Raw genomic sequence first — 24,370 nt, forward strand, 5'->3', positions numbered from 1 at the left:
GCCGCGCACCGCCCAGCGCTGCCCCCCAAACTTGGGCTGCCGCGACGGGCTCCTCCCTCCCTGCCTGCCTGCCTGCCTGCCTGCCCGCCCTCCCGTGCCCCGGCCCCGCTCCTCCTCCTCCTCCTCCTCCTCCTCCTCCTCCTCCTCCTCCTCCTCCTCTTCCCGCCGCCCCTTTGCCGGCCGCGCCGGGCAGCGCGCGCCCCCGCCGGCAGGGAGAGCCCCGTCCCGGTACCCGGGGCTCCCCCCCCCCCCCCCCGCCAGACGGCATGCATCATCTCCCCGCCTGCCCTCCCGACACCCGGTGTTCCCCCCCAAAATTACATTCCCCCCCCAACCCCGGACCCAACCCCCGCCCTCAAATCCAGCCATAAATCACTCCCCCCCCCCCCCCAAAAAAAACCCCAACTCCACCCAAATCCTTCCAGCACCGGGGCTGGGGGGGAAGGGACAGTTGTGTTTTCTTCCCCAGATGTGCCCACAATCAAGAATAATGCCTAAAATAAAATAAATAACAGTACAGTATCTAAATGAAGTTACAGTTATCTGACCACAGTTAACCAAACGCAGAGCCCCTGCCAGCCACAGACTGTGGGACCATTCTCTTCTGGGCAGATAAAGCGCACAATGAGGTTTTGTCCGTCCCCACAAACCAATTCAGAAGGGCAGATTCTCTTATATATATAAATATATTTTTCTCGCTCACACAGCTGTGCAGTGACCAATTCTTCTCTGGGGAGGGGAGGGGGGCCGAGGTTTGGGGATAGTAATAGGTCTATTATTTCAGGGATGGAGAGAAAGAGCTCAACAGCCCTTTTTTCTTCTCTCTCTCCCTCTTCTCTTTCCATTAAGACAATTGTTATTCTCTGTTACCCCACGCCCCTTGTTCCTGCGCACACGCTCACCTCCCCCATCTTCGGGCGCAAGCTGCATGGGACGGAAGCAAAAATGTATTTTTGCTGGGGAGCCGGAGCGCTGGTCCGGACCTAAATCCGGTCAGTGCCAGGTTAGACGTTAGGCCGTGTTAGATCAGCCCCCAGAACTAAACGCTCCAGCTAAGGATTCAAGCCCCAACCTGCATTCCCCATCCTCCCAGTGGCACGCTATCGCTGCTCGGCAAGAACCTCCTGCGTGAAGATGTCAGGAATAGACCTCCCGGTGAGCAGACAGCCCTGGACGCCCAAGTTTTGCTTGAGAACGCAGCAGAAGACACTCACGGGCACGTATAGGACCTGAGCACCTAGCTCAGCGCTTACCGGCGCACGGGAAAGCCTCCCCCTTTGAGTCTCTGCTCGCTCCCGGCCAGGTCTCGCTTGCAGAACATCCCTGATGGTTCACTGCGACGTTGCTCAACTTTAAGTCTTGTTCTCGCGACCACGGTGCATCACCTACGCATCTCAGAGACGGCTACTGAATTACAGGAGCGGCAGGAGGGAGTTGGAGCTTCAGCTGCTCGGGCGCAATAAACCAACAAGGGAAGGCCAAAGCTGTTCTGGGTCGCTTCACCGGTGACCGTCAAAGGCGGCAAGAGAACCCGTAAACAGGCCAGGCTGGCAGGAGAACAAGTTTCTGCCTGTTATTGCGTTAGACCCTAAAGCTGGGTCCAAAGATGATCAAAAGATTCGAAAGGCAAACGACCCTGAGACCCATCTGCCTCGGGTTTGTAACCCTCTGCAGCGACCGCGTGCAGACCAGCCAGCCCTCCCAGCCCCGGAGCGTCCCACTAACGAGATGTGAAAAGCGCTCTGAGAGCAACCCACTAACGATGCGATCCACACTGACTGCCACCCCCAGCACACCGACCCCATAAATACTCCAGGTACGAACCGTGGGGGAGCAGCATAACCACAACACGCGTTTCTGTTAGCTGCGCTATGAAGTAAGAACAGAACATCAGAAATAATTTCAGAATCACCACCCTCACGGGGAAGGATTTCTGCCTCACATCCCATCTCCATCTCCCCTCCTGCAGCTTCAGGCCATTCCCCTTGGCCTGTCACTCCCTGCCCTTGGCACCAGCCCCTCTCCAGCTTTCCTGGAGCCCCTGCAGGGACTGGAAGGGGCTCTAAGGTCTCCCCGGAGCCTTCTCTTCTCCAGGCTGAACAACCCCAACTCTCTCAGCCTGTCTCCATAGCAGAGGTGCTCCAGCCCTCGGATCACCTCCATGGCCTCCTCTGGCCTGGCTCCAACAGCTCCATGTCCTTCTTGTCCTGGGGACCCCTGAGCTGGACGCAGCACTGCAGGGGGTCTCACCAGAGCAGAGCAGAGGGGCAGAATCCCCTCCCTCGACCTGCTGCTCACGCTGCTGGACACGCAGCCCAGGACACGGGTGGCTTTCTGGGCTGCAAGCATGCATTGCCGGGTCATTTTGAGCTTCTCATCAACCAACACCCCAAGTCCTTCTCCTCAGGGCTGCTCTCCATCCATTCTCCACCCAGCCTGTAGTTGTGTTTGGGGTTGCTTCTACCCACGTGCAGGACCTTGCACTTGACCTTGTTGAACTTCATGCAGTTCACACGGTCCCACCTCTCCAGCCTGTCCAGGTCCCTCTGGATGGCATCCCTTCCCTCCAGCGTGTCGACCCACCACACAGCTCGGTGTCATCGGCAAACTTGCTGAGGGCGCACTCAATCCCACTCTCCATGTCGCCGACAAAACGTTAAACAGCGCTGGGCCCAACACCAACCCCTGAAGAACACAGCTCCTCACTGGTCTCCACTTGGACGTGGAGCTGTTGACCGCAACTCTTTGAGTGCGACCATCCAACCCAATAACTTGGCGCCTTTGGACAACAGCGTTAAGCTAAGCCAGGCGCTTGTTCCCAGCACACGGCCGCGGTATCCCGGTTTCACCTGTGCGGTACCACGAGCACTCCGTTATCACAGGAGTAAGATCCGCCAGCGATTCAGAGATCTTACTGTCGCTTCGCTCTGGGAAGGCAGAGGTTCGCATGGCTGTCCCAATCCCAGCAGGCAGCCGGTGAAACGCAAGCTGCGTCTCCTGATCCCAAACCACTTGGACCTAACTGCCTCCCCCAGGGCTGGTTCACCCATCTCTGCTCCTTCCCTGGTGTCCAAATCAAGCAAGGTATCGACGGGCCGCGTCCTTCTCACCTTATTTTTCTTTGTGCACGTCTCCCTGGGTACTGCTCAGCTCTCTGTCCCAAGGAACGCTGCTGTGTCCCTGACTGGACATAATTAAAGGGAAAAGACAGGTTGGGCACGCGCCCCTGACGTACGCGCCCCTGACGTACGCGTCCCTTCCCGAAAGGGGAAGGAGCAGCTGGTCCCTCCTGCAGCGAGCTCAGACTCCAGCATTTCTGTACTTGTACAACCCCCAAGAGATACTGGAGAGATCTGAACCCAGACAAGGGAAAAGGTTTCACTTTGATCCGGCGTAGCGGGCAGCGCCAGGGGACAGGAATCCATTCCCCATCACGGCACGGCATTTCCTTTCTGCTGCCTCCGCTCTCCATCCCTGCCAGCCCTCCCCGTCCCCCGGGTCTCCCCGCTCGGATACCCCCGCGCTCCCCCCCTCGGGGTCACGCTCTCCGCAAACACCGCTCTCCCTATCCCGTTGTGGCTGGTCGGGAGGGCGAGCCAAGAAGGGAGCGGAGGGATATTACTCATGGAAGGTGCGGCCGTTGCTCCCTCCAGCGCTAAATTTCAAAGTCCAGCTTAAAACAAAACAAAACAAAAAAAATTCAGCAGTCTCACTCACCCCGTCCCTCCCCACACCCCAACACCCAGTGGGGCTTCTCAGGCACAGTTAGAAAGGGTTTAGTCTCTTTGTACATTCCCTGCCCAGCTCCGAGCACGGACGCCTCAGTCCCTGCGCGGGGGCCGCAGGCGCGTGCCCGTGGACCCGGCTAAGGCGAGGTTCAGCTGAGCATGGCGCTTGGGTCGAGGGATGGAAGGTTGTTCCTGCTGCCACCGTACCACCGGATGCCGAAGAAGCCTCCGCTTCGCTGCTGGAGATGCTGGAACCGCTTGGTATCTCATACTAATGCTTTACGCGTTACATACTCAGAGCGTGCGTGTATCCACTGGCTTAGTACGTTAAGGCTACATCAGTTTTGATTCTGATCGAAAGACCACTCAAGTTACTAGAAGTATTGCTGAATTTCACTATAATAAAAAAAAAAAAACACCTGTCAAAGGTGGTTGTCCACCAGCAGTTCTCCTTCCTCAGTCCCCGGAGCTGGCTGGTATCCTTTGGGAACCAGGCTTACCAAAAAAAAAAAAAAATTAAAAAAAAAAAATCATCACACTGTGCACGCAGCTTTGCCTCCCCAAACTTCAGACTGCGCCAATCAGCCTCGTCAGCATTTCAGAGAGGGACAGTTAAGCAATATTGTCGACGTTTTGTACGGCGGCACGTGGGATGCACTGAAACGTTCGCACAGACCACATGAACTGGATTTAGACGCCCTCCTTAACTATCCAGAGCCTTCTGAATATGTCAGCCAGGACGTGGTAGCACCTACATCCTAAAAACAGCCATTATCTTAGACGAGACAAACCCTCCGACTGATTTTTTGGTTTTTTTTTTTTTTTTTTCCTTAAAACATGCCTTCAGGCAAGCAGAAGCAAATAAGAAAATTGCAAACAAAATAAACGCTCCGAACTGAGCCACGTTTTATGTGGTTGAAAATGAAGACAAGACAGCACACGCGGCCCCTAGAATTTTTCACAGGTTGCTGTAGTCGCTGGGTTTAAAAAGCAGAGGAACCATAACGCGGCCAGCCTGCTGTCGCTGCAGGGGAGGGCTGTAGAACGACGGCACCATTACAGCAAATATCAGCGATTACCGCCTACGGCGCAGAACTTCGCTCTTCGCAGGCGCTGGGAGGGTTAAAAGAGTCGCCGCTCAGGAGCGCGCTGCAGCGGTTCCCTTGCTCAGCTCCCGTTGTCCCCTTCCACGAGCTGGCAAGCGTCTCTGGAGTCACCCAGGGGTGACGGCCGCGCCGGGACGTCGGCACGCTGCAGCGAGGGACTTTGGACTTGTCCTCGGGGTTAGCGTGAGCGTGACCCGGCAGCCACCCTCGCCGCGACCGTCCTAGCTGCCTGACCCAGGGGAGGGTGCAGGACGGCGTAGGTGGCAGGGGAAACAACCCATCTGCTAGAGGATGGGCTCCTCTACGTGTTACGTGTACGAAGGGCTACTGGGTACTCGGGTGAGGAAGAGGATGCTGCGTAAAGATTTTATCTGGGCATGGTCCGTGCAGCCTCTACAGAGACAGGGCTCGAGTCAGCCTCAGGGACCGCGCAGAACTTTATTTCCCTGGTTATTTGGCTGCGCAGGACAAAGAAACTTCTCTCCTTGACCCCACCTGACTTCCCTGGGGAAGAGCTGTTGCTCTTATCTGGTGCGACAATGCTGCTTTGAGCCAGCCAGTGAATTCAGGGTGATCGCAGAGAGATCAAAAACCTTCAAGTGAAGACTACGGCTTGGATGAGTAACTCCATGGGAATGCAGTCAATGAGGTGAGCCAGCGAGCTGGCAACCGAGCTGCCTCTCGCACGACGCTGAGCTTGTGCAACACTCTGCTCTCCCACGATCACCTCTCTACAGGCTTCCACCTTCTGCCCACCACCTCCCAGAACCTGCTGCCAAACAGGACACCCCTGTTCTCTACTGACCAAGGCCACCAGAAGGGCAGGTCCCCCTTTACTGCCAAGCAGGAGCAAGAAGAAGCCATCGCTATTCGTGGACCGCTATGGTCACGCTGCAGCTGGGCTGAGGTATGGAAAGGAACCCTCTTCCTCGGGAGTGAGAAGGTCCATCTAGCAGTGATGGTCCTGTCCTCTGCAAGGAGGTAGGTGAGCACTGCTCATCTAGTGAGAGCTGGCAGAGCTCAGGGCTCTGCTTTCCAAAGGTGGCCTTCAATTCAAGTCCAGACCTCTTCCAAACCACCCTCAGCATTCACAGCAGCTCCCGCGGTTCTGGCTGACTCCCGTCCATGGAAACAGAGCGCAACGCTTACAGACCATAACGTCTGCTGGTAGCTAAAGCCAGAGCGCCCAAACCAGAGACCACATTTGGGAACGAATCCTTTTTTTGTGATTGATTTTGGGAGGGTCCCATTGCAAGTTGGGGGTCAGAACCAAGCCTAGGGCTGGGGATTCTCCGAGTTTGCTTAATTCCCTTAATTCTGCCAGGCAGAGCTGGGGAGCTTGCAAGTCTTACAAGCCGACTGCTTCAAGGCGCTACGGAAAAATCCCCATGCGAGCATGGGAAGAGCTCATCAGATTGTTAAAGAATTTATAAAGCCCACAGCTGAATTTCTGGGGCTGCAAGACAAGCGCCAGCGTTTAGGAAAGACCCCGCAGACAAACACTTCAAACTTGTAAAGCACGCAGGATGCGTTCTATACAGCACGCCGCTCCTCCGAGATGCCGTCAGCCACCAACTGCACTCTGGTCCTCAATCCCTTTCGTAGCGATCCAACACGCGCTATCACTTCAGACCTATCACCAGCTTCGACTTTTGTCCCAACAAAAGAAACCTGCAAAGACAATTACAGATTTTAAAGCAGGACCATCGCGGCAATGCAAGCACAATATTTCTTGATTTATCTGAGCAGGAAGAATGAATTTAGTACTCGGAAGAGTCCAGGATTCCCTCCTTCCTAGGGCACCAGAGAAAGCACCTACTTTCTTGATTTGCAAACCCCAGCTGCTATTCTATACAGCGCTCTCTGGCTTTTATCACTCCTCCTAAAACGTTCTCTCTCTCTTCCCACGTATGCAAGGATGAAGTTTCTAAAGGCGCCAACGGGACTTTAGAAACGCCAGACCCCCATCGCGGGCTGACCAGGTCATGCCACCGGCACTACGCCACGTATTTACCGTGGTCTGGGCCAGCCATGTGTCACAGGGAGGGCTCTTAACTGTGTTTCCTCCTTCTGACGTGAGTTTATAATGGAGTCCAGTTCAGGTCCCACTGAATTTGACGGTGAACGTATCTCCGTGTCACCCTTTAACATAGGGCAGCCTGGCTTACCGCTAAATTTACCCTGTGCGGGGGAAAATAAGGACGTCTAACAACTTTAGCCAACATCTGAGACTGAAATCCCTTCGGGGAACATATAGCGTAGCGGCGTGCAGAGAAGGATGCTAGGATGGAGAAAACCCTTTTGGAAGTTTCACTGAGGTTGGACGCAGCACCTTGAGGCTCGAGCCAAAGGCTGACGCATCGTCTCTTTGATCAGCATGGCTGAGAAGGGGATTATTTTGCGGTCTGAAGGGCAGAAAGGCAGGCGAGGGTCAGATTTTGACCTACGCCGCGGTATCTGCCAGCGAGACGCCGCAGCGGGCGTACAGAAGAGCCGTGATCGGGCAGAGGATGCGCGGCCCAGGGCGCGAGCCAGCTGGGAAGAGGTTACGGAAAGGTTTTCCGGTTATTCCATCCCGTTCTTACCTCACCCGATGGCCTCAGGCAGGAGCAGCGCCGCGGTCTGCATGGCTCAAACGGACAAGTGTTTGAGGCACGTCTGCTGACGCAGAGGCAGGACAGGAGGGCCGAGAGCCTTAACGCTGCTCTGTTTCTCGTTACTACGCTCTACCGAACTTCCCTTTGTTGAACTCGGTGCCTTCCTCCTGTTCCCGTAATTAGGCTTTGTCTGAGGACAAACGCCAAGAGACTGCGAGAGGTAACGTTAGTGCAGTACGAAGCAGAGCGTCATTTGCTCCGGGGTCGTTGGCCTCGTTAACTTTGACATCACCGATACGGTTATCAGGGATGTGTAAGGTACATCCCGAGATTGCTCTGCCCGTGTCCCGGGAACAGCCTGCCTCGCAGAAGCGAACCGCACGGCCTCGGGAGGGCACCCATCGCCGCCCCGGGCGGAGGGGCTTCGCTTTGCCTCTGTTACGAGGTGCCCCCCGCCGTACCTCCAGCACTTCCCAGCTGAGGACGAGCCCACCCTGCTCACGCACCAAGGCGATGCTGCACGAAGGATCGGTGGGTGCCGCCAACTCTCCGGACTCCCGGACGCTTCCAGCTCATTCTCCCTTGAACGGTGCTGCCGGAACTGGATCGAGGGAGCCTAAATACAGGCCAACTGCAGAACCAGGGTTTGTACCGCAAGTCTGGCCAGTTGATTTCTTCCCTCGGTTTTGCACTTACACAAATATTCCCACCGCGAAGACCCTTTGCCCTTACTCTCCATCCTCCTTTGGCCTTACACAGCAAGCATCCTTCTCTACAGCTCTCTCCGAGGCAGCCAGCCCAGCAACCAGCACGCAATCCTGTGAAATCCCGGTACATTGAATTCTTCCCCCAGCTCCCCCCGCCACTAAACCTCCCTTCCTTTCTGCGGGTCTTTCCCTCCAGGCTGCCCGAAAGCTTTCAGCTTTGTGCGATAGCATCTCCTCGCCTCAAACACTGCTGCAATTCTTCCCCTCCTCGGCAAGCGTGGTTATTCTGGGAGCCCCCCGCCAGCTGTGCGGAACGCAGGCGTTTCATAATGGAAGTTGTGCAGCCACCTAAACAAAACGCTGCTTGCTTGGGCCGCCTCTCGCTCGTGATTTAGGCAACTCCTGCCAGTTTCTAGGCAAACTGGGGGTCCGGGGGTCCTTGCTGGGAGCCTTCCTCCTCAGTCCGGAGGTGCAAAAAAAAAAAAAAAAAAAATGCTTAGCGAAGAGCCCCCGTTCCCAGGAGCTCTGTTTGCACCCAAACCACAGCAAAAAAGCCGAGCGGAGGCATCCCCAGTAGTTTGGGGGCAAGATGTCTCAAATCGACACACAGCTGAAGCAGGAGACCAGTCGGGCTGTGCGAAGTGCTGCTGCGTAGCACAGAACAGAAACGTCAACGCCACGAGCAGAGGCGCCTTCGTGGACACGATGGACTATCAAAGCCGAGGAAGACGTCCTCCATGAAACCCCCCCTAGACCAGTACTCCCTCAGCAGCAGCAAGAGCACGCGCTTGTACAAGAACACATCCCGCACGCAAACGCCTTGGTCTTTCAGGCGTGAACCAACAAAACGTGACCGCAGGGGTCAGTCCAGGCAGACAAGGCGGGCAGAGCTCGGTCAGCCCAAGGAGATCTGTCCTCACAGAGTCCCTCTCAGCGGTGGCCTGCTCTGACTGCAAGCTTCCTCTGGGATCAGCCCCCAGAGAGGGGAAGGGAGCAGAGGATGCGATCGTGCCCTTCTCCAACACCCTGTACACACCTAAGGTAGCTCCCACACCGCTGGAGGCGGAAGCGGACCACTGCGGGCTCATTCTGTTATCTCCTCTTGGCAAGGGAACTGCGCTGATAAATCTCTCGCTGGTTATTCATTAACTGCAAGAGCTTCGTTCCCAAGATGGAGAGAACACCACCATTGATTTAAAAAAAAAAAAAAAAAAAAGAATAAAGGACAGTCATCAGCAAGGGACACCCGTTCTGGAAGACCTCTTTGTTACGGGAGACCAGCACGGTCAGAAGAACAGGGGCTCAAACCAGCACCACCGGGATTCAGAACTGGGGCAGAGGGAGCAGCATTTGCACAAAAAAAAAAAAATTGTCCCAAAACTTTTTGAGCAGGTTGGAAAGGAGTTCCTCCTGCACCCCCCAGAGCTTGTGCCCATCCGCCCGAGGCCCTCCAGCAGCGAGACCCCCGCAGACCCCAGCCCCCCCCCCATCTATTATCGTTATTGCCCAGACCTGCGCTCGCCAGCTGCAGAGCAAGCCCTGGGAGCAGGCAGAGAGCACGGTTTCAATCTCGGGGTGCTTGGCTGAGCCCTGGGAACCCCTGCACAGGGGAAGCACCCAAGGGAGGCAAGCACCGCCAGCACGGGCACAGCACCCTCTGCCGCAGCACGGCCGATCAACCGCGGGAAGGGAAGCGTCAGCCTCCGCATTTCCAGATGAGGAAGCATCAGATATCGCTGAAAAGGCAGGGAAATTCAAATGCTGTCGGGAGAGCCCGGGTATTGTCACACGAGGGGTTTCAGAGCAAAGTCCCATCCTTCTGTACGCAGCTCGGCAGCCTGTTGTGAGCTCTGACCCACGCTCTGCCTCTCCTACACCGCTACGAGCCACCCTTCCGCTTGTACGGTTCTCTGAGTTTTTCCTTACGCTGAGGCGGACTGACCTGGCTCCTGCTCTCTTTGTACCAATCTGGCCTCTAAGACAAGGGAGCACCACCCTGTAATTGCACGTAGCACCCCTATTTTCTCTATTGTGGTGTTAATTGAATTTTTCTCTATTGTACTGCTAATTGAAAGCACTAAATTAACCTGCACCAAAGCACTGAGAGCTAGAGACACCACCCAGCTAGAAATCCTTCCATACACAAATTGGTTTTATTTCCCTTAAGCTTAACATTGTTTCCAAGAAAACAAAAAAAATAATCAGTTGGTCAAGAAAGGTTTTGTGTAATGTAATGACTTGAGCATTCCCTCTTCCAAAAGGTATGGACTAATTAAATAACCTTTTGTGAGATGATCTTTTTAAATATGCTTTCTCTGTACAATCACCTTCCGATTACTGTTTCTTAACCTTTTTTCTCTTTTCTACCTGAAATAACGACCTAGCAGCCTCAAAAACAAACACATGAACTAGTTTGTGCAATGCCGTTCTCCATTTACAAGCAATTAACAGTTAGATCGCAGCTTTAACTACTTACATATTTCCATTAGTTTTCACTCATTTGCTTTGCTTGCTCGGCAATGCATCAATCTGGCGTACCAATCGGTTGAGAATTTGGTTTCTGGTGTAGTTCCGGATGCTTTATGGCCAACGGGTTGAGAATCACTTTTCTCAATAAGCCGGAAACTTCTCTTACAGCCAGAGAGTCTTCTTGGAAATAGCAGCTACATATCCCTAGCTCAGGCTTTTAATAGTAAAACGGGTTTTAAAGCAACACCCACAACGGCTGCTGTGTACACATTCATATATTTTTTCTCCTTAGTAAGTGTATTAAACCAGTCACTCCTAAGCGTGGATTATTTTATGTTTATACAAGGGTAATATCCAGAGTTTTATGTTTTTCTTTCCCCACGAGAGGAAGTGTTTACAGAAGAGACAATATCCTTTTTATGAGACTGATATAGTTATGGGCAGGGAAAAAAAAAAAAACACACCACCAAACAAAACCAAAGCATCAGGCAGGCACTTATACATACCAGCACTTTTTATAGGAACTCAGTAGTTGAGCCACCTTTGAGCTCTTAATTCCCTGATAGTACTTAGCCTCTTCAGGAGCAACCATAAAAACTATTCCATGCAGCCATTAATAGGATTATTTTCTTCCCGGCATTCCTTTTCATGCCTGTATTTCTCATGGTTGGTCAGAAAGCTCCTGTTCCTCTCCTGTTCCACTGGCTCCCCTCATTCCCCTCCTCTCTGACCCTGTAAGCCACAACTCCTGCTTTCCCCTTTCCAGAATCTGAATTACTATAGCCATTTGTCATCTCTAAACAGCACCAGGCATCGAGATCCTCTCCACAGACCTCGCCTCCTTTGCAGAAGAATCCCAGCACCTTGCTATTTTTCCACGGAGTAAACTTCTACGCTATTCTTGCTCGCACTCAGTCCTCCTCTCCCCACCACTTTCTCACACCCTTCCACAGACTCCCGTGTAATAACTGCCTTTGTTTGCGCCGATGTAATTCTTTTTGTACGGCGTGTTGAATCCAAGTACTTGGTAAATCAAAGCATCAAGTTTCTTCCTTAACTCTCTTTTCCACTGAAGAAAAGAGATTGCCAGAGCTGGGTCTCCTGCAGCTTCCACCCTTGGCTGCGCGGGGCCAAGCCAGAGGTAGAGGGTGCCGCGCAGAAAGGCAGGGCATAGAAGCATCGAGCTGATCTCAAGGGACAGAGATGTTCCCCACCGTGTTTTTCCCACTCCAAAGCCTGAGATCCAGAACGGACAGAGCTAGCGCGGTGACGATCAGCCCCAGTGGCAGCTAAAGTGTTTCCCAGAGCCTTCCAAGACCACATTCCTCGTCCCTCTGCAATGAGAGAGCACAGTGCAGTTTTCTTCCAACTCTCAAACTCACGCACAATCCTTTAGGACATAACCTCAGGCAAATCGCAACTATCATTCGCCAGGTCAGACTTGGGAACAGTCACATACACCAGTCATGCTTCTACATCCATTTTATACACAGTGCCATACAATATACAGAAACTTTTATATACATATATCTTTATATAATATGCTATATTAATCTGTATCTTTCTTTACAGCAATATTAGTTTGGATCTTTCATACATAGGTACAAAAAGTCACATGAGAATGGCACGTGAGGAGTGCTTTAGTTTCCTTGTAGTCTTCATGCTGGGGCAGCTTGGAGCAGGGATTCGGAGGGCAGCATTCCCAGGACAGGCAGTGATCTCTCGGCTGAGCACGGGGACACAGGATCCTGTGCTGTCTCCCCTCCCGATTGCATATGCAAGTGCTCCAAGCAGCAGTCAGAGCAGCTCAGAGCTCCCTAGAAGGGCTGTTTCTCCCCTAAAACGCAAAAGGCTTTAGCTACAGAGGCAATTGAGGGTGAAAGAGTTAATTCAGACGTACCCTACTCCGAGCTGCCCCAGCACGTGACGCGAGATAGGTGACAAACAGGCAGAAGGGCTTTTCCATAGAGGCATCGGTGGGCGCTGTCGGAGAGAGGAGCGGGAGGCAAGGGAGTTAGCGTATGCCATTGCTGCGTGGAGCCCCCCACCAGCAGACAGCTCCCGTCCCACAGAGACCATCCAGCTGGGGTCCACCCAACACAGCTGGCACTAAAAAGCACAAAAAGATGAGAAAGGAAATAGTTTCACACCAGCTCCCTCTGGTCTCCCTGTCTCCGCTCATTCACAGCCGGAAGGGAGGACAGGCCAGACTGGTGGCCATCGCAGCAGGACACCGGAGCGGACAGCCGAGCCAAAGGAAGGGGTCTTACAGCTCCTGCTGCCCCGCGCGCACGGGCAGGGAGGCACAACCCATCACCAATAATCCCTGTGTTGACATGAGTAATTAAGGTTATCACTAGGACAGAAGCCTGAGCCTATTCCCCGGGCATCGCCTCTTCTGTCAGCTGCGGAGGGAAAGCTGGGAAGCTGTAGCCACAGTAGCTGCAGACGATGCCACTTTGCCACCAGCCAGTGGCCACCGGCAAGCGCTGTGGACATACTGATAAAGGAGTTAAGACCCAAAAAGGGGCGTGTGGCAGCGGTCTAGCAAACACACCGCGATGCGATCGCTTTGCACACACAACGTCCCCAAAGTAGTGCATCGAGGAGGGACAGACCGTACAGGCACGTGCCACCGAGCCAGCCCGAGTGCCGAGTGATGCACGCGCTGCTTTGGACCCTTCCCTCATCCCTGTTCTGCCACGTGCACCGGGTACCTCTGACTCTGAGCCATCGGAACTGCACAAAGCCCGTGATGGAAAGCAGGGCAGTGGAATGTCAATTGAAAAAAAATCAAAATGAAGGCTTGCTCCTGTGCTGCTCTGTGTGTAATGATTTTGCAAAAATAAGTAAGTAGTCAGATAGAGGTTCCCTCGTCATACAGATACACTGCGCAGGTAGAAAACTTCAGTAAGTGAAAAACAGAGCACAGGATGACGTGGTGAGGTCAGAAGTCTCAAACACAGCAATGAAAATGCCCAACTCTCTAAAAAGAGAGCTTGCCTTTGGAAGATGGCTGTTCCAGAGCCAGTGAGAGAAATGTCAGCAAGTGACAACTGCAGCAGACAGTTCAGAATACGTTAAGTCCCTTTCCGCATAAGTTCTTGCAAAACCAGAGTCAGATCTTGAAGAATAGGTAGAGTTTTACCCATGAATAGACCTGAGAGGAAGTTTTACTCGTGAACAGACCTGTTAAAACACTGACTGAGGTCACGTACGCCAAAGGTAAGAAGCGGTAGGAAGTTTTCCCTTCCCGCTGCACAGAAAACACTCGCTTTGCAGAGGATGAGGTTCCAGACCGGAGGAGGCTGGCAGGATAACTGCGGCATGGGTTCGAGGAAACAGCCTGCCTCAGGTCAGGCTTTGCTATTGGCACTTGGATACGACCAGAGGCAGCTGGGGACAGTTGGGCAGAGGTGGGAAAGGAAGCTGCCAGGAGTCTGGGCCCAAGCAGGAGCCTTGGACCTCGAGCCAACGGAAAACAAAGGCACAACAGGTACAAAGAACTCAAGATAAGAAGCAAAAAAAGAAAGCAACAACGGTAACAGACAGCTAAGTGCTTGGAGACAGCTGATGCTTTCTAGGACTGCAAGGAATTGCTCTCTCCTCAATTAGTTTGAATTTCCAGGGTGCATGCCTTTAAGCAGCTTAAGTTTAGGCTGGCAGCATCCTCCGGCACAGAGCGTAACAGCTCTCAGGGAAGCGCTGAGCACAGATACGGGCGGAAGATGGGGCAAGAAAGAAGCGCAGGAGAAGCTGGGCAGTTTGCAGTACTCCTGCCGCACCAGGGAGCCAGCAGCCTTGCTGCTCTGCAGAACACGCCGCCCTCCGCACAGCGGGCTACTGTTGTAGTGAAGTATTTCCTTCCTAAAACATTTCTCTACTCTAACGACACAGAGTTTACAAGCGTAATAGGGTTTAGGTTTCAGGTTGTCCGCCAGAGATGGAACGCTCACCCATCTTGGCAGCGGAGCACCATGAGAGGGAGCTTCGGCACAAGAGATACGGTTCTTCCCTAAAGCCAGCGTACTGTTCAGTACTGCACAAGCCCCGAGAAGAACGTGCAACAAGTCCGATTCAGCCAGGGCTTTCCAATGCTTCAGAGCGATATATTCCTTCATCCAGGGCATCAGAGCAGTCTGTGCAGAACTGCTGCCGAATTTCCAACCCGCCCTTTCGTGAGGCAGGCTAAAGGGGCACCACGTACACCGCGAGCAGGGAAGAAGCTGACATTTCACAGCTAAGAAACAACAGCCATCTGCAATAAATCTGTCTTGGCTTTTACGCTGAGCTTTCAGGTTCAGTGCATTAAATATTTGATCCATTTCCCTTTTATTTCCCTGCACTTCTGTAACTCGTTACTTTTGCTGCTACAGAACTCTAACGAGGAAGCGCTTAGCTAACAATATCTACTCGCTCTCTACTTTTCCAAGTAGAAAGAGAAACTTTGAAAACTAGAAGGATCGCAAAGATTGTCTGTATACTTTGTAAAGTGCCAAGAAGCTCTGTGAGAGTCTGCTGGCAGCAGTGTAAGTTAAATAACAGCTCTCAGCAAAAATCCAGCTTCAGTGGGGTGAATTTAAACAGAAGGGAGGACAAACACATGACAGCATGGAAGGATTGTCAGCAAAAGCCATCTCAGACTTCAGCTGTCTGAGCAGAAAGGAAATGTAACGGTACAGAGAAGGAAAGCTGAAGGAGCTTTTAAGCTAAAAGCAAAGCTGCTAGGTTCGTTGAGGACCAGAGGTTATTTTACATGTCTGCCAGTGTTTCTGCATTACATTTAAAGACTTAGAAACCACTTTATCAGGAAATTACTGACCTGTGTGGCTTAATATGCTCCGTAGGCAGTAGTTGCAACCAAAGAAATCAAATGCTACCGCTACCCTTGCTGCAAAGCCAGAAGGTCCTCTGACTGCCAGGGAAGGGAACATCCCAGCAGCGGGTACACGCAAGTCACCCAGCACCGAGCAGAGCTCCAGTCCAGCTGATTCCCAAGGCAGACAGAAGTGCTGCTGTTGAGCGTGGAAACGCAATGGGGTAGGCTAGAATGCCCTCCAGCGTCACGGTCCGGTTGGGATTTAGACGTGGGCAACGCTGATGAGTACACGCAGCGACATCCGCTCACCAGCAGAAACAAGGAGGAGCTTGTAGCTCAGTAGCCAAACTTTAAAACACTCCAAATTTCACTACATTTAAACCCCCGTTTGTTCAGGTTGTAAAACACGCAGAGGAACCCGAGTACAGTTTGCATAGGTAATATGTATCCTGTTTTGCTACGAAAAAGGTGTAACAGCTGTCCTAGGAAACGGGCAAGTAACAGGGTGCTGATACAATGGCAAACAACAAAAACACGTCTATATTTTGGGCTAGCTAAAACCGATGCTCCTTCTCCCAGGCTTCCCCGTAGAGATACAGCCGCAAAAGACAAACCCTAACCACATCAACACATGCATTTCAGCAATGATTAACCCCAACTAATCACCACTGCAAGGGATAATTCCGATTATTCATATGCCCCAAGTTGTAAATTAAACTGGGTATCTGTGTGGGCAATTGAATGAAAATATTGGTCTTTGCCTGCGGGCAGATAAAAAAGCCGAAAAAAGGTCTAAGTGAATAAAGAACATATTAAGAAAAGGCCATTTTACAAATCAACAGGATGCTCTCAAACACGTATAAATCTCATCGCCCTGTCTAAAAGCAGGATACGGGAAGGATTAAAAAGAATTTAAAAGTGGGAAGCAGTAGTAACCAGAAACATGGAAAAGCTTTACAGAGAGAGCATTAAGACTGGGACCCACGTTAACCTAGAGCAGTGAAAACTCAAATATGCTTGATAAAGAAACAAAAATCACTTAAGATATTAAGGGAAGGTTTAAAACCCCCTCTTAATTAGGCCCGGATTACAAACTGAGCAGAGGGAAACCTTATTAGGAGATATTTGAAAAAGTAAAGCCATACTCATCCAGTTTGCTGTGCTTGATACAGCTCAGCCCTGTTCCGTTTCTTCTGATAGAGACAGGACACGGCAGCGAGTCAGGCTCCCTCCAAGGAGCACCCACCAATCTGGTATCCCCACGCACGGTGCTTTTTCCTTCTTACACACCCTTGTTCGTTGACAGCAAAACCTACTTCCCACCTAAATCCTGTTTGGCATTATTATTGCACTCTAAGCAAGAATGTCCTAAAAGTACGGAAATGGGAGTCACTGGATTTGTGTATCTACACTCAAACAGCTTTGCCATCTCAGTCCTCTACAGAGAGCAAAATCTCTTATACAACTCCTGTTTTCTTTGAAAATAGTTCTTAAACTGCAGAAATTATGGATGAAAACTGAAAATACTGACCACAGACCAGGTAAGCAAAAGCTAGAGATAGCTAAAGAACCTCTTGGTGTTGACAACACTTTGACCTTTCTAGATAGCCTGAAGTGCTCTCACAAGCGAATCAAGACAGGAATCCCAATCAACTGGTTTGGGTCATCGTGAGATCACGGGGAATGGCTTTCCCATGCTGAAGCGGTGCTATCGAGGATGTGGACTAAGACACCATCATCCTGAGACAGAGCAACCAAGAAGAGAGATAAAGTGGCTCTTGGTTAGGTGACGGGAATAGGGAGCAAAGAAAAGAGGAAAGGTTAGAAAGCGGCAGTGTTAGGAGAAAATGGCGTGTTCCAAATGGAGAGGGCAGCTCCCCAGAGAAGGAGAGGGGTGACGGTAGGTGTTGGAGAAGGGCTTGCTTTCTGTTCCGCACTTGTACGCACTCAGGACAGCAGGATCCTGTCTAAATTCTCGGCACTGCTGCAACTAAAGCAACAATAAAAGTAATTATTACCGACACAGAAGAGCCTCCAGAACTACAGCCAGCCAACATTATGTGCTAAAGGCTTGACGATCAAAACCCACTGGGATATTATCAACAGGATTATTTTATTCCACTTTGGATACACCCAAAAATGGACAACAGTATCAAATCCTTTGTACCTTGTGAGCGCATCCACAGCAGGGTCAGAGACTGCTCCTAACTAAGCTGTTGGATGGAGTTTAACACGCACCTGGTTAAGGGCCTCCCACGCTGCCCCTGAAGCTCTCGGGCCTTCAGGATTACATTCCGCTACAGCCTGCTGCGAATATCACGAACAAGCGTGTGACGGCGAGTGCTGGTTACAGAGTCAGCTGAAATCTGCCGCACCAAGGGATGGCGGACAGGGCTGAGAACCTGGCTAGGCTCTTTGGCAAAGCCGCCTCGGTGTAGAGGGTTTCGCTTACCGCGCTTTAATTTTGAGGTGCACGAAGCCCACTCGCTGCTTTTCAGGAACTGCATGGCCTTGGCTCCACTCCTCTACCGAAAGCTCTTAGAGGGGATTTTAAGGATCTGCCTCCGCGTGGGGTGGGACACCCCATTCAAACATCGAGGGAATATATAAAGATTAGAAGGCACAAAGCTCAAGAGTAGGAACCAGAAGCCAAGAGATTAAGAAATCTGAAGATGCTTTATGTTTCCAGAGACAGCTGCACATCAGAGCGGAGCGAGGGCAGAGAAAGCAGGCAATAGTGTGCAGTACAAATGAAGGAGGTAGCTACAGGCTTAGCATTTATTTTAACTTTCCAGATGTGCTCTTCCAGGATGAAATGGGAGATCAGCCTGTCCAAATGCTTTTATGGCAAAGGAGCTACGAGAATCAAGACAGAGAGACCTTTAAAGCAGAAATAACGCAAAGAACATGGATTTACTTTGTGAGGACTGGGAACAGATCTGTTGATCAGGAGAGAACAACAGAGAACAGGAATCACCCGTAATGTGATACAACAAGAACTAAACTCAAAGGGCTCTTTTGCATCTTTACTGCCTTGGTCTACGGCAAGCCCAGTTCACGAGCATTAGGTATTCCCAGGTTTCTCAGAAGTCATCTAATAATCAGAGAGCACAAGGAAAAAAAAAAATGCAGCATGCCAGGCTGTTTCCTGCTACAGCCAGTCAGGGGAAGGTAACCCCGTTCCCCCAGGACACAGTTCCAATGGCACAGAGAAGGAAAGTGTCACGCACAACGATTGCATCTTCCAGGACACAGCAGAGGTATGCCCAGCTCAGAAGTGACTTTAGTGCAATACCACAACCCATTAAACATCAGGTCATTACTGAAACAACTTTTACCTTAAGAGGGAGATAATCCACCTTCCTCACCTTGAGTCACCTCTCCCCACCACCCTCGGGTAGGGCAGCAGTAGTTCCACCTAGTCTCAGAGACAGCCATCTCCCAACACCTCACTGCCAGGGACAGAGACGATTCTTTCATTTGCATTTGTAAAGTGCTTTGCAGATATAAAGCTCTGCCTAAGTGCTAAGTGTTATTACTACCCATCTTCTGCCCACAAGCAAAGGCAGAAATGAACTCCTTTTCCCCCCCGCTCTATCAACACGTGCCAGCAGTCCGCACCAGGAGGCAAGCTAGCCTGCTAGCCTCAGCCTCCCTACACTTCAGCTCCCCTCTCCCCCTCAAAACTACCCAGTTTATTGTGCGTATTCCTGGACACCACCTTTTTAATGTTTCTTGGGTGCGTGCAGCAATTCAGCCTTACCCTGTGGTCTGCAATAGCGGATGAGCTGATGGCCCTTACGCAGTTGTTCTACAAGAGATCCTGAACCATACAAGCTCTCAGCAAGGGGAACACCACTGCTCTTTGCTGAAGGACTTACAAAGAAAAAAGTAACTTCTTGTTGCTCAGAATAAAAGCATTTTTCTTTTATAAATTACTTTGAATTCCGAGGGGCTTCTTCCCTCCAATTCAAGACAGTATAGAAAAGGTCACCTTTGGAACCTAAACCACAGGGACAATATTTTACTGCCTGTTGAACAAAGCCCCTGCACTTCTAAAGGCCCTGTAATTTGTAGGGAGCAGGGGACACGGTATCCCACGCTAAATTGTTGAGTGGGAGATCAGCACTCAGACACAGAGTCCAGTTCTCTTCTGTGCGCCTGAAGTCATTTACATCAACGCACACTGGCTATAAAGTGCTCCTGTTCTGACTCGATGGCATTTGATACCACTCAGGCTCTGTTTGCACAGCCCTGACCCACGCCTGGAGCTTCCAGAAACTACTCGATGAACACAGCTAGCGGCTAGGGATAACAGGAGCCCAGGGATGTGTCATGAGCTAAGCTCCTGGGAAGCACTGCATCCTCCCACAATGGAAATATCACAGCTAAAGAGCGGAAAGGAAGGCAATAACATCTCTGTGATCATAAGGAAGTGGAAATAGGAATTTCTTTTCCAGTGAGGGAGGACAGAGCTCCAGTGACACTGATTGGTAACTCTGCTGAGCTTTGATATGAAGGCGTTTTGTCAATTAAAGGCCTTCTACAGGTCACAGTATGTTTAACTTTCTAGATAGGTAGTTTCTCTCCCGCTCCCATCATTGGAAAGCGCCTGCCTGGATAGGTCTAGCAGGCTCCTCCGGGCACTGAGGCTCTGCACAGCAGTGCTCAGGTAGTTTTACTAGCGACTTGGTCAAGCTTTGCAATGCGGTGTTGTGCAACTGAGACACGGACGAGGGAGGGCGGGCAAGGGATGCACGCAGCTCCCCCCAGGCTCCGATCCGCTCGAAAAGCAGGGGACTTGCAATCAAAGCTGCCCATCCTCTCTCCCCTCAGTCCCCAGAGGCAACAGCACAGGAAGGAGAGAATGAACATGCTTTTTGCTTAGGAAAAGCCTCCCCGTTTGCTTAATAAATACCTTCCAAAAAGCTTAGCAGCTCTGTAAACATACAAGATATTTCAATACTTGGTATAAGTTCATCTTTTCCCTGAACTGCCAATGACAGAGGCCGGCACTGATCTGCCATTACTGCGTACAGGCAGTGCGAGGACCCAGCAGAGTCCAGGAGAAGCTCCCAGGCTCTGCAGGATTCGGGCAAACAATGCTGGATGTTGAGAAGCCTGTTAGATTTTGAAGTTGATCCATCCACGCAGCTCTGAGATGAGAATCCTGTCAGTCCTGCAGGAATGTCGCCAGCTCAGACCGGTCCAGGGAACTGAGAAGTGATGATGGTGACATCCAGGAGAACTCTTACTGGCAAAGGAGGGATGTCGCAGAGGGCTTTGGCTCTTCGGAACAGTGTCCTTCCCTCTCAGAAGCAGCCTGGTGGTCACTGAACACCGAAGTACTCAGGGGAGAGAAAGCACAGTGCCAGCCCCAATCTTGCTGCACCTGGCCAGGGGAGGGGAGACTGCATTTGGGGAGAATACAGCCCCAATGGCTTTAAAACAGGAGAGTGTCCTACAAAAGCAATCCCCATGGAAGTGTGACGAATTGGATCTTGGGCCAGATCCGACATGGTAGTGCAATAGGGCCCAAAGTCTCAATCCGCTCATTTCCAAAACCACTGACATGGTACCAGGGGGGTGATCTGGCCTGGCCCTCTTGCTTCTCTCTATCCAGTCCTCGAGCTTCAGAGAATCCACCCCCTTCACCCCAGAGGATTCCCTGAAGCAGGGTATCTCACTCCCAAACTCAGCAGGTGCCCTGCGGCAAGGAATCTGCCTCTGAAATGGAGACAGGCTGAGGTAGGGAACTGGCATCTACCTGTAGTGACTCAGACCCTCTTCGTGTAGCAGGCCTTGGGAGGCAACGCTTCTTCTCAGCTGCAAGCACAGCACTCGAGCACAATCCATCCTCCAGTGTGCCACCACCGCGTCACCCCAGAAGGAATGTTTCCAACCGTCTCCTCCAATCCGAACTGCCCAATGACCACCTCCTCCAAGTATTATCCCAGCACTCAACCTACAGGATCAGCTCTCAGAGCCGTACCCCTTTACCCTGCACTAGAGGGCTGAAATCATGAGGTCGTCCTGCTTGGCTGGGCTGGTTACATGCCCAGAGGGGGTGGAAGTCCGGATTTTGTCAGTGGCCAGGCACTCCTGGCTGCTCACACCCGTGGGAGTGATGTCCATGAGTTCTCCAGATGAACTAAGGGGGAAAGAGGGTGAGACAGAGATGCCCGACGAAGGATCTGTTGAGCCTGCAAACAACCTCGGGGGCTTTGGGACTAGATTGGGTTCATATTGTGCCCTCAACAGGATCTCCTGATCACTGACAGACTTGGGCATCTCTGCAAAGTCACTGGAGCTGTCCGACACCATCATGCAGTAGATGTCCTGGAAGGAGCTGCTTTTGCTATCCAAATTAAAGAGGCTGTCTATGAACTCAGCAAACTCCAGTACTTGGGGACTGGGAACATCAGTGAGCCGTCCATTCTGGAGGGACAGCTCTTCACGAGGGGCTAAGGAAACACGGTCCCCCTCACTGCTGGCTCCCTCCTCACTGCAGCGTCGCTGGGGGGTAGTGCCACCGCTGTTGAGCACATTGTCAGGGGCTTGAGTCTCCTGGGAGTGCTTGGAGAGGCTATCAGCAGCCAGCAGCTCTGTCCGCGAGCTGAGGGAGGGATTCTCCTCGGGGATCACAGGGTCTATATAAAAGCAGTGCGTCTCATCCTTCTCCATGACAGCATGGAGGCTGGGGGAGCCCCGGATGCTCCGAAAACCAGAGGAGCGCCTTGAATCAAAGCTGTAGATGGATTCATTGTCCGAGAGGCTCTCCATGGTCGCGAGAGGGGCACGACGGTCCTGCAGCTCCACAGACAGACGTTCTTTTGTATCCAGAAGCAGCAGCTCCACGGGGTCTTTCTGCACAGGAGAAAGTGGCTTTGTCTCATAAAACCCCTCCAAGCTAATTTCAGAATGGGACTTGCTCCTGCAATGAGAAACAAACAAGGTGAGGCTGCATCGCTCCACAGAGCCGCAAGCTGCCAGAACAGCCAGGCAAAGCAAGGCTTGGGCACAGAGCTCCTCATATGCACGGAGGGCACGTGTTGTTGCTCTAACCAGAGCCATCCATGACTGCAAGAAACCTCTTATCTCTCCATAGTCCCAGCTGAAAATATTAGGTACAGTTTCCTCCCTCTGCAAACTCAGGTTCTTGCCTTTCTCCCTTTTCTCCTGGCTAAATGTTTTCCCTCTCAAGCACCATTTTCACTTAGGACCATGGTGCTACTCCCAATGAAACTTGCAGCGCTTCTAAATGAAGCGCCCACAACCGTGCTGCAGTCTCCACTCATGCAGACAAACCCCTCTCTCACCCAGACATCTCTGTATTAGAGAGGATCGAGACGAGAGATATCTAAGGACTAGCCTACGGCTAACCTACTTTCTCTTTCTTCTCACACTCTGGAAGCACTCCAGTCTCATGTCTCCCCCTCCTTCTCCATGCTGGCAATCCCTACCTTACTACCCCAAATGCCAGGAGGCTGTTAAAGCATTGCCCAAGATCAATTCAACTACCATTTCAGGTAGCAGATTTTAGGTTAAAAGCAGCAATTTATCTCAGCTTAAGACAGGTCAAGATCTTTAAGACGACTCTGGTCACACTAAGACTTTAAAGGACCAGGCACGCTCCTCCAGAAAGACACTATGTCAAGGACACCAGGAAGGAGCTCCTCACACCAGACACACACAAAGCCTGGGATTAGCTGCAGCCAAAGCAGGAGCCCTAAAGACAAGAACTTAAGGAAACATCTGGAAAAGAGCCTGAGCTTGGGAGAGGACTGCTGCACCTGCCAAAAGGACATGATGTACAGGGAAAGGCTTCTAAGGTAAGGGAAGCAGGTCCGTGGGTCTGCTCTGGCTATGGCACAGAAACCACCGCTCCTCTCCCTGCTGCTTGACCTAGTTCATCTTCTCAGTCTTACTGTGTAGCCTTCACAAACACGGGCCGATCCCTGGTTCTGCTCTTCCATCACGGCTGCAGCTCTCCACTGTCTCTGACCATTCACTCTCTCTGACAAGAACATTTTCATATTATTTGCTGTCTTATCTTTCTTCTAAATTTAAATCTCACTCATGTTATCTCAAGGATACCCAGCTGTCCATCACTCAGCACAGACCATCTCACCCTGCCTCTTTCCACACGCGCACAGCTTCTTGTTGGGTGTCTCTACCCAAAATCTCCAAAGTGCTTCCCTTGCAAAGAAATATTCCTCTCCCACCCACAACTCTGTCTTCTGTTTCAACTCACAACTCCCATTTGCTATATCTCTGACTACAAACCATCTTTCTTCTCTCATCTTCCCTCTTTTGTCTGCAGCTTTGCCCTAAAAAACGCAATGCTGTGATGGAAGTCACGTGTTCAAACTTTGAAATAAGTCTTTGCCCACACTTTTATATTTACTTTCTTTGCTTCTTGCAAGTCTGTGGTCCTGCAATGCCTCAGGTTATCTGAAAACCTTGCAAGGAGTCTCTCTGCCATTTGCTCCTGGAAGAAAGCTGTTTACGTATGCCACAAAGAATGAGTTCGCCTCCAAACTACTCTTTTGTGTACCTTCTCAAAGTTCCTCCACCTTTTGGTCTTTGCAAGACTACTAATGTCAGTGGTCAGTGATGGTCCAGCTTTCAGAAAACAACTCCTTCAGCGCTCAGAACACACCTTTTCCCCACGCCTGCATTCCACTGGACTGAGCTTCCTGCTCTTCTCCTTCAGAAACAGGACACCAACTGCTCTCCCCTCACCTCCATCCGTGTTCCCAGATTGTCCCATTTATAGTATTACAGAAGTCACACCGTAAAGTAGCTTTAAATGCATATCTTCTAGAAAGCTTATGGGTTTCACTGCTGCTCTGCTTTTGAGAATCACCATATAGGCTATCTCTGGGCACATAAATCACACAGGAAAACAGAAATTTGGCTGCGAGACTGCAAGCTTTGCCTT

General features: G+C 51.4%; 1 protein-coding gene across 8 annotated transcripts in view; it reads right to left on the reverse strand.

Moving 5' to 3' along the window:
- Window positions 1–12,121: 12,121 nt before the first annotated feature.
- The window catches only part of DAGLA (diacylglycerol lipase alpha), a 78,650-nt gene continuing 66,401 nt past the window's right edge, over window positions 12,122–24,370 (reverse strand). For all 8 annotated transcript variants that reach the window (XM_054828119.1, XM_054828120.1, XM_054828125.1 and 5 more), the window contains one exon: window positions 12,122–22,360. In XM_054828119.1, coding sequence (XP_054684094.1) covers window positions 21,433–22,360 — 928 coding nt within the window. In that variant the 3' untranslated portion in view covers window positions 12,122–21,432. The remainder of the gene's footprint in view (window positions 22,361–24,370) is intronic.

Source organism: Grus americana, chromosome 5, assembly GCF_028858705.1.
Source record: "Grus americana isolate bGruAme1 chromosome 5, bGruAme1.mat, whole genome shotgun sequence".
Classification (NCBI taxonomy): Eukaryota; Metazoa; Chordata; class Aves; order Gruiformes; family Gruidae; genus Grus; species Grus americana.